The sequence below is a fragment of the Mesoplodon mirus genome (genome assembly GCF_964341445.2).
Source record: "Mesoplodon mirus genome assembly, chromosome: 1".
NCBI lineage: Eukaryota > Metazoa > Chordata > Mammalia > Artiodactyla > Ziphiidae > Mesoplodon > Mesoplodon mirus.
Window position 1 is genome coordinate 144,372 of NC_138976.1, and position 14,111 is coordinate 158,482.

At 56.8% G+C, this 14,111-nt stretch overlaps 1 protein-coding gene across 1 annotated transcript in view; it reads right to left on the reverse strand.

Moving 5' to 3' along the window:
* Nucleotides 1-1,048: 1,048 nt before the first annotated feature.
* CACNA1B (calcium voltage-gated channel subunit alpha1 B) overlaps nucleotides 1,049-14,111 on the reverse strand; it is a 196,512-nt gene continuing 183,449 nt past the window's right edge. Inside the window, exons 38-46 of the mRNA XM_082628592.1 lie at nucleotides 13,134-13,242; nucleotides 8,593-8,700; nucleotides 7,989-8,101; nucleotides 7,084-7,211; nucleotides 4,509-4,644; nucleotides 4,243-4,359; nucleotides 2,806-3,007; nucleotides 2,345-2,589; nucleotides 1,049-1,957 (exon numbers count right to left, since the gene is read on the reverse strand). Coding sequence (XP_082484718.1) covers nucleotides 1,421-1,957; nucleotides 2,345-2,589; nucleotides 2,806-3,007; nucleotides 4,243-4,359; nucleotides 4,509-4,644; nucleotides 7,084-7,211; nucleotides 7,989-8,101; nucleotides 8,593-8,700; nucleotides 13,134-13,242 — 1,695 coding nt within the window. The 3' untranslated portion in view covers nucleotides 1,049-1,420. The remainder of the gene's footprint in view (nucleotides 1,958-2,344; nucleotides 2,590-2,805; nucleotides 3,008-4,242; nucleotides 4,360-4,508; nucleotides 4,645-7,083; nucleotides 7,212-7,988; nucleotides 8,102-8,592; nucleotides 8,701-13,133; nucleotides 13,243-14,111) is intronic.

A 14,111-nucleotide genomic window follows, 5' to 3' on the forward strand; every position in this document is an offset into this window, starting at 1 on the left:
TTTTGTTCACAAAACAAAGGGTCTCCCAGTGTTTTATGCACCACGTCCTAACAGTGGTCTTTCTCCTTTGAATGTGGCCCTGAAGCGGGACTTCGTTTGGCTGCCTGCTTTCCCACCTCTTGTGCCAGAAAGAGTGTGGGCTCAGATGCCCAGCTCAGCAGCTGCAGCTGAGCTGCTCCTTCCTCCGAGCTCCGGCCTCATTTCCGTTTGGTTCCCAGCTGCCCTCATCTGCTCAGACGCGGGCGCTCTGCCTGTCCCCACCTCATCCCCAATCTCCCCCGCTTCCCACCAGCCTCTCTCCCCGATGAGCCTTCTGTGAAAAGAAATTTGCACAACTACAGAGATTGCGCCCTGCCTGTCAGGCACCCCGTCCCTGAGAATCGCGTGTAGAAAGACTGAGCGGCCCACGCGGGCCGTGCTACACGTGCCCTGCAGCCTCTACTGCTTCGAGGAAAAAGGGCAAACGGCCGCTTCATTCCAACTACGACGGACCTACTGGATGTTTGCTGCACGTTCTCCATTACATCCGCTTTCTACTCAGTTGCTGTTTGGAGTAGTTTCCACAACGCCCACTCGCAGTTCACACAGGCCTCCCGTCCCGGCCCCGGGAGCCTGCGCGAGGGGCTAGGAGGTCAGGCACTTGGTCGAGAGCCGCGGGAGCCGGGGTGGTCGGGTTGGCCGCCTGGACTGGACACAGAGCATCTCCTCGAGCAAGCCGAGAACACACATCCTGAGAGGCTGAGATCCTCCTATAGAGTTGATGTTTCACAGTCATGTTAACATTCCCTTCCCCGTTATTCTGGTTTTTTATTTTTATTTTCTGATCAAGTATATAGAGTCAACAAACGAGTGAAGGGTGTCGTGACTAAAAATCAAAACCAACAGCAAGAACGTGGTCCAGATTTGGTCCCCGTCAGGGCTGACCGTGTCTGGGAGGACAGAGCATCTGCGTGTGTTTCTAGCGCCTATTTGCCATCCTAGGTGCGAAGGGCGCCACCGGACTGCTGATGCGCGGCGGCTGACGAGACCTGCTCGGTTTACCACCGACTCTGGCCTGAGGTCTCGCCCGCTCCTCTGCACCGCACGTTTGGATGAAGGATGATCCGCACAAGATCCAGCCCTCCTGCAAAACGTCCCCAGCACACACCTCGGATGCTGGGCCCTTCGCCCAGTGCGGCTCAGCACACACAGCCGCGTCCTGGGTAGGCTCTGAGCTCTGAGACCCAGGGAGGCAGCGCGGGAGGGGTAGAGAGGGAGCCACAGCCCTCTACAGACCGCTCCGCCCAGCGCGAGGGAGGAGACACAGGGGCGAGGCTCTCCTCCCAGGGCTGCTGCCCCCGCCTCAGCGCCCGAGCGCCCCGGAGCCCAGCGCGGATGATAAAACTCATCACCTGGGACGCGCCCGCCGGTCGCGGTGCGGCTAGCACCAGTGGTCTTGGTCGGGGTGGTGGTAGCTGTGCCGCCCGCGGCCGCCCCCGCCGGAGCTGAGCCCCAGAGTGCAGTGGTAGCCGTTGGGCACCCGGCGGAGGGGGTGCGACTGGGAGGTCAGGGAGGACACGTAGGAAGTCCGAGACGAGCGGCCCGAGTTGGTGGCCACGGCCTCCTCGAAGGTGAGCGTGTCCTCAGGCTGCGTGCGGGCAGCAGCCTCGCTGTCCAGACGCTGCCCCAGGTACGGGTCGGAGCCGATCCGAGAGCTGGGGGCCAGGGGCTGGCTGAGGGGGTCTCTCTGGAGCAGGGCGTTGTGTTCTGAAAGGCCACGGCTAAGCCGGCCGGGGGAGAAGGCAGGGAGGCTGGTCTGAGCCCCAGCAAAGTGGACGGGTGAGGAGTTGGCCGTCTTATAGGTGATGCTGGGACGGGGGGTCAGCGGGGTCTGGGGCAGCTGCCTCCGCCCGCCGCGGCCAGGGGTGCTAGCACCAGATGTTGGCAGCAGGGGGCTCCCGTTCGCTGAAGCACTGCCCTGCAGGAAACGGGAACACAGCAAACCCCAGTCAAAGGACAGGGCGAACAGAGCACGGCACAGGGGAGAGCCACGGCTGGGGGCGCGGGCGGGCAGCTGCGATGGACCCGGGGCGGCCCCAGGAGGATGGGATGGCAGTCTGGGGATGGTGGTGACAGCAAGGGATAGGCACAGGGCCAGGGACCAGGAGACCACAGCCCAGCCCACCTCTGTCAGAAGGAAAGCAATGAAGGGACTGGACAGCGGGAGGGCCAGGGCTCCGCCCGGCGGGACGGACGGGCCCGAGAAGCAAGGAGCGCAGGCTGGGGCCTAGGAACCAGGAAAGGAAGGGGCTCCCTCCCGGACCCCAGGGAGCGCGGGCGAGGCGGGGTCCTCAGGCCCACGTACCTGTCTCGGGGGTCCTGGCTCCTGCCCAGCGGTTGGCGACGCGGGGTGACTGCTGAGGGGGGGCTGGGGCTGTGGCGGCTCACGGCCCCCAAAGCGGTCGCAGGAGTAGAAGCGCTGCTTCTCGGAGGAGGAGGAGGAGGGCTGCCTTCGCTCCTGGGACCGGCCCCGCTCCTGCCTGCGCTCCCGCCGGCAGCCTGCTGGCCCGTCCCCCGGGGGCGGCCCTGGCCCCGCGGCGCTGTTGGGTGCTGGCGGGGGGAGAGGAGAAGTCAGCACAGCCAAGCCGGCGGCGAGACAGACCCCACCCCGGCCTGACCCCCCAGGGCCAGCAGAGGGTCCAGGGCAGAGCTGGGGGCTGCTCCTGCCTGGTCTCAGGCTCAGGGCTGGCTGTGCGGTTGTGAGGTGCTCCTGAACCCCCAACTCGAGCCCCCGCCCCTCGAGAGACCCCTCGCACACTCCGCCACCTGTGTCTGCGGACAGGCTGGGCCCCTTCTCCAGGGACCTCGGCTTCCTGTCCCTGCGGCGATGGCAGCGGTGGTGATGGTGGGGGGCGGCCTGGCTGGCTGGAGCGCGGTCCAGGGCGGCGTTGCAGAGACGAGCCACGGGGGGGCGCTGGGGCGCCAGAGTGGAGACGGAGCGCTTCATGGGGCTGGCGTCTGGGGCCGGCTGCGGGCGGGGACACGGGCGGGCGCACGGCCTGAGAGTGGGGTCCAGGGAGGCCCAGGGCGGGGGGAAGCCGCCATGACACGGGGGCTGGGCGGACCACAGGACACGTCCCATCGGGAGGAATGGGCCTGGGACCCTATCCCTGAAGTTGGGGCATATCCCCAGATAAGGGAGGCTGTGCCGCAGGGGGCTTGGGGGGGGGAGGGGGGAGCATGGCGCCACGGAGGACCTGGCCTGTGGTCTGGCAGGGTCCCTGGGGAGGCCCACTGAGGGGCTGGGGCTCAGGGACCACCAAGCCCCTCCCTCTCCCTGGACTGCTCTTGCCCACCCGAGACCCACCGCTTCTTCAGAAGCACTCTTTGCACAAAATGCTGTTTGTGTGCCTGACTGTCTCTCCCAGGCCGGGCGGGGCCCAGGAGGCCTCTTGGCCTCAGCGTCCCTACAGGACAGGGAGGGTGCCAGGAAGAGGGAGGCCATTGGCCTGGCTGGAAGGATCCCCGGTGGGGCCCAGAGCTGCCTCGGCGGCCACGGTGAGACCACTGTGCCTCCGAGACCACTGTGCCATTCCGTCCATCCAGCACCGTGAGGCTGCTCCCCCAGGGCTGAAAGCACAACCCACGGAAATGGGCTCACCCAGAGCCACTGCTCGGGCTCAAGCATGAAGGAGGGAGAAGAGGTGCCAGCATGGCACCGAAGGGAGGTGGCCAGGCCAGGAGGGCACCAGGCGCAGTGGGCAGAGACGGGGGAGTGAGGGGGTGGAAGAGGAATGCTCAACCCAAGGGCTCAGCCCGGGACACAGTGCTGCAGCCCCCAGGCCAGGGGCTTCCTGCCAGGTGGTCAAGCGAGTCCCAGAGAAAGAACCTCCAGTGTCCAGAGAGAGAGCAGGGTCACCCCCAGGGCCTCCGAGAGGACATGAGGGAAAAGGGTGGCTTGAGGAGGCCCTGTGTGTGATTTCTGGGGGAGTGAAGAGCTGGAGCGGGAGAGGCGTGTCCCAGAGACAGGGAAGGGCTGGGTCAGTGACACGGGGCAGTGCGGACTCTTGCTGGCCTGGCCACACCTCTCGAGGCCAGCATCGTGTTCTGAGGGCTCCAAACAGGGCCGGTGGTGTCCAGGCTACAGTGCATTTGGGGAGGCTCCACCCCAGCAAAGCCCGCGTGTGGGACACAAGCTCCTCCATGCCAAGTCTCCTCACCCCCACCCCCCTCCCATGACCGCAACCCTCCCAGACCACCCACCTGAGTCTCCGCTGCCAGGCGGGGCATGGAGGCCGCTCGGCCCTGGCTCTCCAGCCCGGGTTGGGGCTCCCTGTCAGGGCCTCTCAGGGCCATGCTCTGCATCTGGACAGCCACAGCCTGGGGGGACAGCAGGTCCCCAGTCACACCCGCCCCCATCCCACTCTCACCTTCTTCCCCATGCCAGCCTCCCCCCATCCTGCTCTCGCCCTCACCCTCCCACTCTCACCCCACCCCCAACGCGGACCCCCAGCCCTGGGAGCCCTCACCGGTTTTCCTGTCTGCACCACTGGGATCTCCGTGGAGTGGCCACGCTCCAGGGGCATCGCCACCTCGCAGGGCACCTCCTGGGTCCTCTGAGTGCCCCAGGAGACCGACTCCTTGATGCCACCCTCTTGGGTATGTCTGTGGAGGAGAGAGGATTGTCCTGTGGGCCTGGAGGTCCATGGGCCACAGAACGTGGCTCCCACCCACCAGAAACCTCCACCCCGACCCAGTTCTGGGCTAGAAGGAGCCCAAAGGAAGGAGGCCCCTTGAGTGTGGCCACTCTCCAGTGGAGGTACAGCAATGGTCGTGCCCGCTCAGAGTTGATGGGCAGAGAGGGGACCCTAGTCTGGGGACATCTGGCCTAGACAGGGGCTCACATGTGTGGTGGGACAAGGCCACACACATGCTCACGGGTGAGGCATCCAGCCTGCGCAGCTGCTCCGTCAGCCCTGATGGTCCACGGCTACTCACGACTCCCCTGACCCCAGCCACGGAGGCCTTCCTGCCCTGAGGTCTAGGCACAAGTGTCACCTTTGGTGAGACCACTTTTGGAGGCCTTCCCCACCACAGGCAACCTAACCACCTGCCCTCTCCTTGTCAGTGTCTGTCTTTCTTATCGTGTCTCCCAAGTGGCACGAAAACAGCCCAGCATTTGCCTGGGTTTCTGCTCGTTCTCGTGTGCAATGAGGCGTCACATACATTCTCCGTCACCCAGGCTGAGCGGCAACAGTCACGCTCTGAGCTCAGAGGTGAAGCCTGACGGCCTGCGCTGGCCACGCAGATGACCAGACCCACCATCACTGGGGTTTCTGAGAACATCCTTCATCTTCTCAAGTTGCAAGCATCTCCCCTGCACTGTGCTGCCTGGAGCTGCTCTAGCCTCAGGAAAGGCTGACCCTGAGAGGAAGCACGGCCAGGAGGACGGACGCTGGCCCCAAGGCCTGGTCACCTCTGAGGTCACACCATGTTGAGGCCGGGTGGGCACTTACACCAGCCATCAGAAGGCTCAGTAAATGCCCCCACTGCCTGGCCCCGGTAGATTGGGCCCTCTCTCACATGCAACAGAAAGGGGTGGTAACTGATTTGTGTAGAAATTATAACCCTGGAAATAAGCGATGTTCATTTTCCTGAACCGAAAGCCCGGCTCAGATCAGTCCACAAAGACACCTCCCCGCCCCATCCCCTCTGACACACACATGGACACTCAGAATCCACTGTTTAACTTTAAATGCACAAAAGGGATCATAATCAGCATGGAGAAAGGAGAGTGTGGGAGCACGGGGGCTCCCGGGGGCCGGGAGGCCACCCTCAGGGCCTGCACGCCCTCAAGAGTGCGGTTTTCACACGCGAGCGTTACCAGCTGTGCTTAGGTTCTCCCAGTGTCCTGTGGCCTCTCCACCTCTGGACTTGTGCCGCCGCAGTGTCAACCCCTGTCCCATGAGCTCGGGCTAGGGAGGTGACTTGCTTTGGCTAATGGGCCACAAGGAGAGGCCCGAACACCTGCACCCTAACCCTTCCCCTCGGGCTGTTCTCCAGCCTCCCCACACCGATGAGCCCAGACACAGGAGGTGAGAATATGCTGTCCTGGGCCCACCGGCCCCACAGGAGCTGGCCCGGGCCCAGGCCCAAAGCACTGCCAAAGAACTTAGGGCCGGCTCCCTAAGTATGGCAGTTTGTTACTCAGCAAAAGCTACCTGATCCACAGTCCATGACCCAAAATCAGGCTTCAAAAAGGGTGTCCAAAACATGCACAGGAGAGGAAGAAACCGGGAGCCCTAGCCATGCTTGCTGCCTGGCCTCGTGGTTCTCCAGGACGGCAAGTGGGTGTGCGGCCCACCCTCAGCCCCTGCCGGTGAGACAGAGTGCACGTTCCTGCTTTGGGCTCAACCAATGAGTGGCTTTGGCCAACGGGATGTTAGCAGATGTGGGACACCCCCTCTGACTGGGGACGGTGGCTGAGAGGGTCCTGCCCTCCGGTGCGGCCCAGCCTGGCACCCCTCAGAGTGCCACAGGGATGGCTATTCTGGATCACTTGGTTCTTGGGTCGTTACCAAGAGTTACGTGATAGGGAAGGACCTTGCCCATTTGTCTACAAAACAGACATCCATATCAAAATGGAGATCTGGGAGGGAAAGTGTCTTAAAGGAAGATGGGAACACTAACAGGCCATTAACAAAAAGCGGTGAGAAGCTGAGGTGGAAACAGATACCTTCTTAATGGTCTGCAGGCACCGAAGGCCAGCGAGGAAGCAGAGGGGAGCCCTCACCTGAGAGAGAAACAGGCTCCCACAGTGGGAGGCGTGGACTGGAATAACAGACTGTCTGAATCAGGTGGCCCCGGTGCCGTCAGAGCACCTGTCTACTGTTATAGGAATTAGCCTCAGATGCACCACAGAACCGGCTCCGCCGGCAGACTGGACCAGCTGGACCCACCGCGAAGCATCTGGGTGGAGGTGGGTGTGGCTGGGTGGCGGTGAGACCCGAAGGCTCCCTGTCCTAGGGCACTGCCCACGGGAGCCCCGGGGGGACCCCTGCCCTCCTCCCGCCAAGGCCCCACGCCCTGCCCGGTGGTACTCACACTGCCCCGCCATTGCTGAGGGAGGCCGAGCTCTTCTGCCGAAGGAAAACCCGGGCTCCGCGGAGCACGGCTGGCTGCGTCTGCTCCAGCGTGGCCTTCAGAGGGTGGAACAGGGACACGGGGCCCATCTGCAGAAGGGGCGCCAGGAGGAGGGTCTCTGAGACCGGGGACGCCCCATGGACCCCGGGCACCGAGGTGCTCAGCCACCTGTCCAGACCCCCCGGGGCAGGATGGGGATCCCTGGGCCTGCCCCTTGCCCATCAGAAGCCCATTCCCAGTCTGGCCTGTAAGTGACTTCAGGACAGTCATTTCCTTTCTTGGAGCCTCAGTTTCCCTTCCTACACAATTTGGGGACTGGATCTGATTACAAATGGCAGAAAGATTTCATCTCATCATCAACTTGGATGGACTGGTAGAGGCTGCCAGAGTCCCAGGTTGAGCAGAATTCGGAGCAGATTTCAGGGCTGGGGTGTGGGCACCAGACACTTCGCACCCTGTGGGTGAATGTCCTGAGTGCTGGACACAGGACAACTTTATAGATGAGAGTCTACACACGGACACCAAAGGTTTTGGCTGTGTGGTGAAGTCGTCATCTTTGAAGGATGACCTCTGGAAGAAAGTCCTCCAAACTATCCCAGCCAGAGGCATGAGTGGGACACATCATGACCCTGGGCAGTAGGTTTGAACCTCTTTGGGCCCCACCTGTGTGCACCTCCCACTAACGGAAGCACAGGCTATATGGGGTTTCTGACTCTGTGGGCCAGAGAGGCGGCCGCAAGAACCTCTCATCTTAGTTTTTTTCCCGCTGCACTTTCTTCCAGAAGGGGCTGGGTCCCCTCTGCTGCCAAACAGTGGAAGGTGGCAGAGTCTCGGGGTTACTTCCTGGAACTCCTGGAACCTGGTACCTGGGACAGGCCTCCGGGAGCTTGGTGAATCTGGTCTCTGGTGGTTTTGTTCTGTTTGTAGAAGTCGAATATCATCAGAGCTGCGTACACTTTCCCCACTGTCATCTCATCGGCTGGAGAGCACAGCAGGCAAGGGAGGGAATACAAGAGAAAGGGGACATGTGGGGTGGGCTGCGGTGAGGAGCCAGCGCCCACCACGAGGACTCCTGGACCCGTGGGCGGGACCGTGGGACCACCTGGAGCTGCACTGACTCTTCCCCAGGCCCCGCTGGGCTCCACCCAACACAGCACAGCTCAGTTTAACCCCAGACACCTCATCCTTCTACCAGCTCCAACTGTAGGCGTCCCCCTACCTTTTCTCTGGATTTTCTGAAGGGAATTCCCTACACTAGGAGTGTGGGTGACTCTGCCCAACGGAATACGGCCCAGGCATCTCCTCCCACAGCCCCTGGCTCCCACCTTGGAGACGAGTGCTCTGGGCTACCAAGGACGTGAGCCCTCCTCTCCAAGGTGACCCAACAATTGCCCTCACCCAGGACTCCCTGCTCTGCCTCTGGGTGCGACAGAAGAGGGGTGGGCAGGGGGAGTTTCTCACCCTACTCACGTTTATGGGGTGGCACCAGTAAATCCAGGGTCTTCTGGGGCAGATTGGCCCACACAGAGGAAATCTCCTTCCTCAACTCTGCGTCACACTGATGCTGCTTTGTGCCAGCTGGGGCAGGATAAGGGTGGGAAGGGAGGAGAGATGTTAGGAGCCATCCCGCAGCCCCCTTGGGGGAACAGGCAGAGCTGGGGTGGGCTGGGAGAGACCCCATGCTTGAGGAAAGGTGCAGGGGGGAGAAACACTGCCTTGGAGGCTGGTCAGAGAGCTCCCCGCCAGAACCTGTCTGAAGAGGTGTGGGAGCTGAGCCACCCAGTGGCGAGGGTGCAAGGGCGTGTAGGCGTGGGTGGCGATGGGATTGGGAAGGGGCACCGCAGTGTTCCAGCCATTCATCAATCATTCCATAAAAGTTACTGAGCGCCCACCGAACACCAGGTGTTGTTCTAGGTGATGGAACAAAATCAAAGGAAACTGCCCTTGTGGAGTTACATGATTTTAATCTACAATAAAGGAGCAGTAAGTTAAAAATCCAGTATGTTGGATACAGGAAAAACCAAGAGGGGAGGGACAGGAACTTTCAGGAGGGCTGCAGTTTGGACAGAACGGTCAGGAAAGGGCTCACGGGACCCTGAAGGGGGCCAGGGAGCCAGGAGGGCGAGGCTGGAGCAGAGGGAGAGGACGTGCAGGTGGGGGCCGCTGAGACAGGAAGCAGCAGAGGGTCCAAGCAGAGGAATGAAGCACTCTGATCCATCTTTTTTTAAACATCGTGTTTATTAAAGTGTGAGTTACGTACATAAACATTCACCTTGTTAGTTCTCCCACTCTGTGAACTTTGGTAAACGCATATGACCATGGATCCACCATCACAATCCAGGCAGGAGCTCGGCACCCCTGCCAAGCTCCCTCCGTACCCTTTGTGGTCCACCCCTTCGCCCTCTCCCAGGGCCCTGGCATCAACGATGTGTTTTCTGTCTCAACTGTTTCAACTTCTCAGAATGTCATACAAATGGCTTCACACAACATGCTATCAAGTCTCAGTTTTCACCCAGCACGATGCATCTGAGCCCCACCCACGCCAAGCACATCAGCAGCCTGTTTCTCTGTTGCTGAGTGAGAACCGTCTCATCACACAGACACACCACAGTTTGATTATCCGTCACCATCTGGCTGATGGCTGAGTTGTTTACAGTTTGGCGCGATTATGAATAAAGCCACAAACTTTAGCGTATAGGTTTTTGTGTGCGTGTATACTTTCATGTCATCTCCCTTAGGAGTGGGATGCCTGGGCCACTCGATAAAGAACAGTGAAACTGTTTTCCAAAGCGGCGGTACCACTGTACCCACACTAGGAACATGAGAATTTGAGTTTTCTGCATTCTCATCAGTACTTAATATTGTCATTCTTTAAATGGCTAAAATACTTTATTCTTTTTGCAAAATTGTTTTTGTTACTCAAGTTTGTGTGCTTTTCTGTGTATATTTTAGAATCAGTTTATAAATTTCAACCCAGAAAGCCTGTTGGGATTTTGATTGGCATAACACTGAGTCTATTGATCAATATGAGGAGAACTAACAATATTGAGTCTTCCAATGCATGAACGTGATATAGTGCTTGGTTGATTTATTAAAGAAGATTCCTTTGGTCAATATTCTGAAATTTGCAGCATACACTCTAGCATATATATTTTTAGAGTTAGCCAGTTATTTGATGTTTTTGGTGCAATTTTAATGGAACTTTTTCAATTTCAGTTGTTAATTGCTAATCTATAGAAATACATTTGCTTTTCATATACTGACCCTGCTATACTTAGGTGTTAGTTTTAGTAACTTCTTCTTACAGCTTTAAACAACAGAAATATATTGCCTCAGTTGTGGAGGCCAGAAGCTCACAATCAAGGTATCGACAATGCTGTGATCCCTTGAAAGGCTCTAATGAAGAACGTTTCTTGTCTCTTCCTAGCTTCTGGTGGTTCCCAGCAATCCTTGGTATTCCTAGGCTTGTAGATGCTTTGGTTTTATTAACTTTTTATTTGATTCTTTAAGATTCTCTGTATAGATAATCATGTCAATCATGAATAGAGACAATTTTATTTATTTCTTTCCAATTGGTACACCTCTTATTTCTTTTTCTTGACTTGTTACAATGGCTAGAACCTCAAGTATGATATTGAACAAAAATGGTGACAGGAGACATCCTTGCCTTGTTACTGATCTTAGGGGGAAAGGAGCCAGGCTTCCTTTGTTAAGCATGTCATTAGCTGTAGGTTTATCATAGATATCCTTGATCAGATTGAGAAAGTTTGCTTTAATTTCTAGTTTATATAGAATTTATGTATCACAAATGGATGTTGAATTTTGTCAAAGCTTTTTCTGCATCTATTGAGATAATCATATAGTTTTTCCCCCTTGATATATTAAGTTATATTGATTGATTTTTAAACTTGAACCCACCTTGCATTTTGCATTCCTGGGATAAACCCTACTTTAATCACCATGTTCAGTTTGCTAAAGTTGTGTTGAAAATTTTATTGTTTGTATTCATGAGGAATGTTGGTCTGTAATTTTTTTGCTTGTAATGTCTCATCAGAGTAATGCTGGCCTCGTAAAGTAAGTTGGGAAATACTTTCCCTTTTTCTACTGTCTAGAGGACTTTGTATAGAATTATTTCCTCCTTAAACGTTTGGTTGACTTCATCAATGAAACAAGTTGGGCCCATGATTTTCTTTGTTGGAAGATTTTTAACTATGAATTTAATTTATTTAATATATACAGTATTACTAAGGTTATCTATTTCCTTTTTTTTTCCAGGTTATCTATTTTTGAATGAGCCTCATAGTTTGTGTCAAGGAATTTTTCCATTTCATTTAAGTTACTGAAGTTATCGACATAAAGTTGTTTACAAAATTTCCTTGTTACCCATTTAATGTCAGCAGGATCTACAGTGATATTCCCTCTTTCGTTCCTTATACTGGTTATTTTTATCTATTTTTCGTGATCCGGCTAGCTAGAGGTTTAATAATTTTACTGGTTTGATTTTTAACATGATCATTCTGGCTGTTGTGTTGAAGGTAGACTGAAAGAGGCAAGGGCAGAAGCAGCCCAGTTAGAAGGTTACTGCAACAATCCAGGCACGAAGAACAAGAGTGACTTGGTCCAGGAGCTGGCAGTAGGAAAGGTTAGACAAGTGATCATATTCTGAGTGTAGTTTGAAGGTGGAGTCAGAAGATATTATAAGGGTTCAGATATGGATCAGAAGTAGGGTAAGAAAAAAAAGTAGGACATAAAAATGACTGCAAAAGTTTTGGCCTGAGCAACTCTAACAGCAGTTTCCACTGATGGAGACAGGGAGGAATCTGGGGAGTATCTGGAACTCAAGGGTCAGAACGTGAACTCTGGATGCTCACTGGGCCTCCAAGTACAGACGGTGAATAATTTGTGGGGTATATAAGCCTGGGGTGTAGGAGCAGGCCTGGACCAAAAATACAAAATTGGAATTCGCAACATTGAAAGCCATGGGAAAAGGTGAGAATGTATGCCTGAGGCACACAGTGACCTTCAGAGGTTGGGAGAAGCCAGAAAAAGAGGCACAAAGGGGTTTCACACAGAAGGGAGTGACACCTGCGGAAAGGCTGTGGACAGGTCCTTAAGGCAAGGGCTGAGAAGGGGAGGTCCCTGCGGAGCTTGACAAGAGCAGTTCCAGCAAAACTTTGCACTGTGAAAGATGGACTGCAGACTAGGAAAGGAGAAATCAGAGACAGTGCAGACCTGTGTCTCCTGTTGCTAAGAAGGAAAGAAGAAAAAGAGAGAAGTCGATGGAGGGGGAAGAGAAAAACCTTTTAAAAATAGGAAAAATAACAGCACATTTACATATTGATAGAAATAATGCAGCAGAGAGAGAAAGTTGACAAGGCAAGAAATAGAATACACAATTTCTGTCATGACATCCTTGGGTAGATGATGAAAACAGGGCAGAGTGTGCAAGCGGGAGGACTGGCCTCTGCTCATCCGTTACACAAGAGAGGGCGGAGCTCAAGGGCCCGGATGCAGGGAGGAAGGCCATGTGGGGGGAGGGCCTCTCTGGTGACTCATTTTCTCTGCGAAGGGGAAGCTGTCATCACATGCGGTGGGGAGGGGAGGTTCATTTCCTCCTTGGTTTGGCTCAGGCTGTGTCGTTCTATCAGTAACTCCGGAGAGGGCCTGATGGGGGAACTGGGCTCACTACGGGCAAGGGGCAGACTATTCACCCCACAAGGGGTACTGGCTCCTGTGACGCCGGCTCCAACACTGCAGAACTCTGGGAAATCTGGAGTCACTCACTTTCACTCCCGCTCAGCTTCCTCGCGTGACAATGGGACCACTGCAGCACTAGTGTGCAGCATGGGTTCGGGGGACAAGGTCCGTCTGACAGAGGCACCAGGGGCAGTCGTTCTCCATCCAGTCCAGACAGGCCCCTCCTCCCGCCCCTGCACAGCTGCCCTGGGGGGCTCTCGGGGGCGGTCATACAGCCCTGGCTTTGTGCCCTCCCTCAAGGCTGGCTTGCTCACCTGGAGCCAGCTTGATCTCCAGTGCAGTCCGGATGAGGGCCATCAGCGTGGACGTGAAGTGGACCGTCATGTCCTCATTGGAGATGGGCATGTTCATACGAACCAGGCGCTGGGGACAAGGTGGGTAGGTCAGGGCCAGGCCTCTCAGGGTCCCCCCGCCACAGGGCTACACAGTGCTCGAGGGCCCTGGAGCCTGGTCTTGGCCTCCCAGAGGTGGTCCCTGTAGGTGCCCAGGACCAAGAGAGGTTGGATGCATGGGAGTTTTGCCAGCATTCACACTACCCCTGGACCCCCACCCTCATCTGAGATGAGGGTTCCCTTGGCTGCAGAAAAGTAGAAGTCCAGGTACATCTTGTACAACGGGGCCAGGCCATAAGCCTGGATCCCTCTGAAAAAACAGGCATGTCTCAGCCAGAGGGGCCCTTGCCCACTGCCCATGACAGAACAAGGGTGTGGCCTAGGCTGAAGAGGGGTCTGGGCTGGCTGCAGGACCCCTGAGGCAGCCCACAGACAGGAGCATTGGACGAGGGCTAGGGCAGCCAAGACCACAGCCTCAGAGGTCAGTTCCCAGTGAGGAGACCCGCAGCCCCGGGAAGGCCTCTGCCTCTCACCACCCAGCTAGGGGGCCAGGAACAGATGCTTGATGCCACCAGCCCAAGGCAGCAAGGGAAGCTTTAGAGACCAGCTCCTTCCAGGGGGAGGGACCCAAACAGATGTGACTGCACAGGGCCTCGGGCTCAGCCAGCTGCCTGGGGACCCAGGGCCATCCCACAGGAACACAAGTGCTCGGACCAGACTGGGAGCCCTGCAAGCTTGCTCCCTGTTTCCCCATCAGGTGAACAGCCCCCTTTCCTCTCTTCCATTTTCCAGGACAGAACAGCTGGAGACAGGTGTGTCCCTGAGGCTCTGAGAACTTATGTGATCTCCAGGAGGAAAAGGGTCTCAGGTGTGTCTGGAACGGCCTGAGCATCAGAGGGC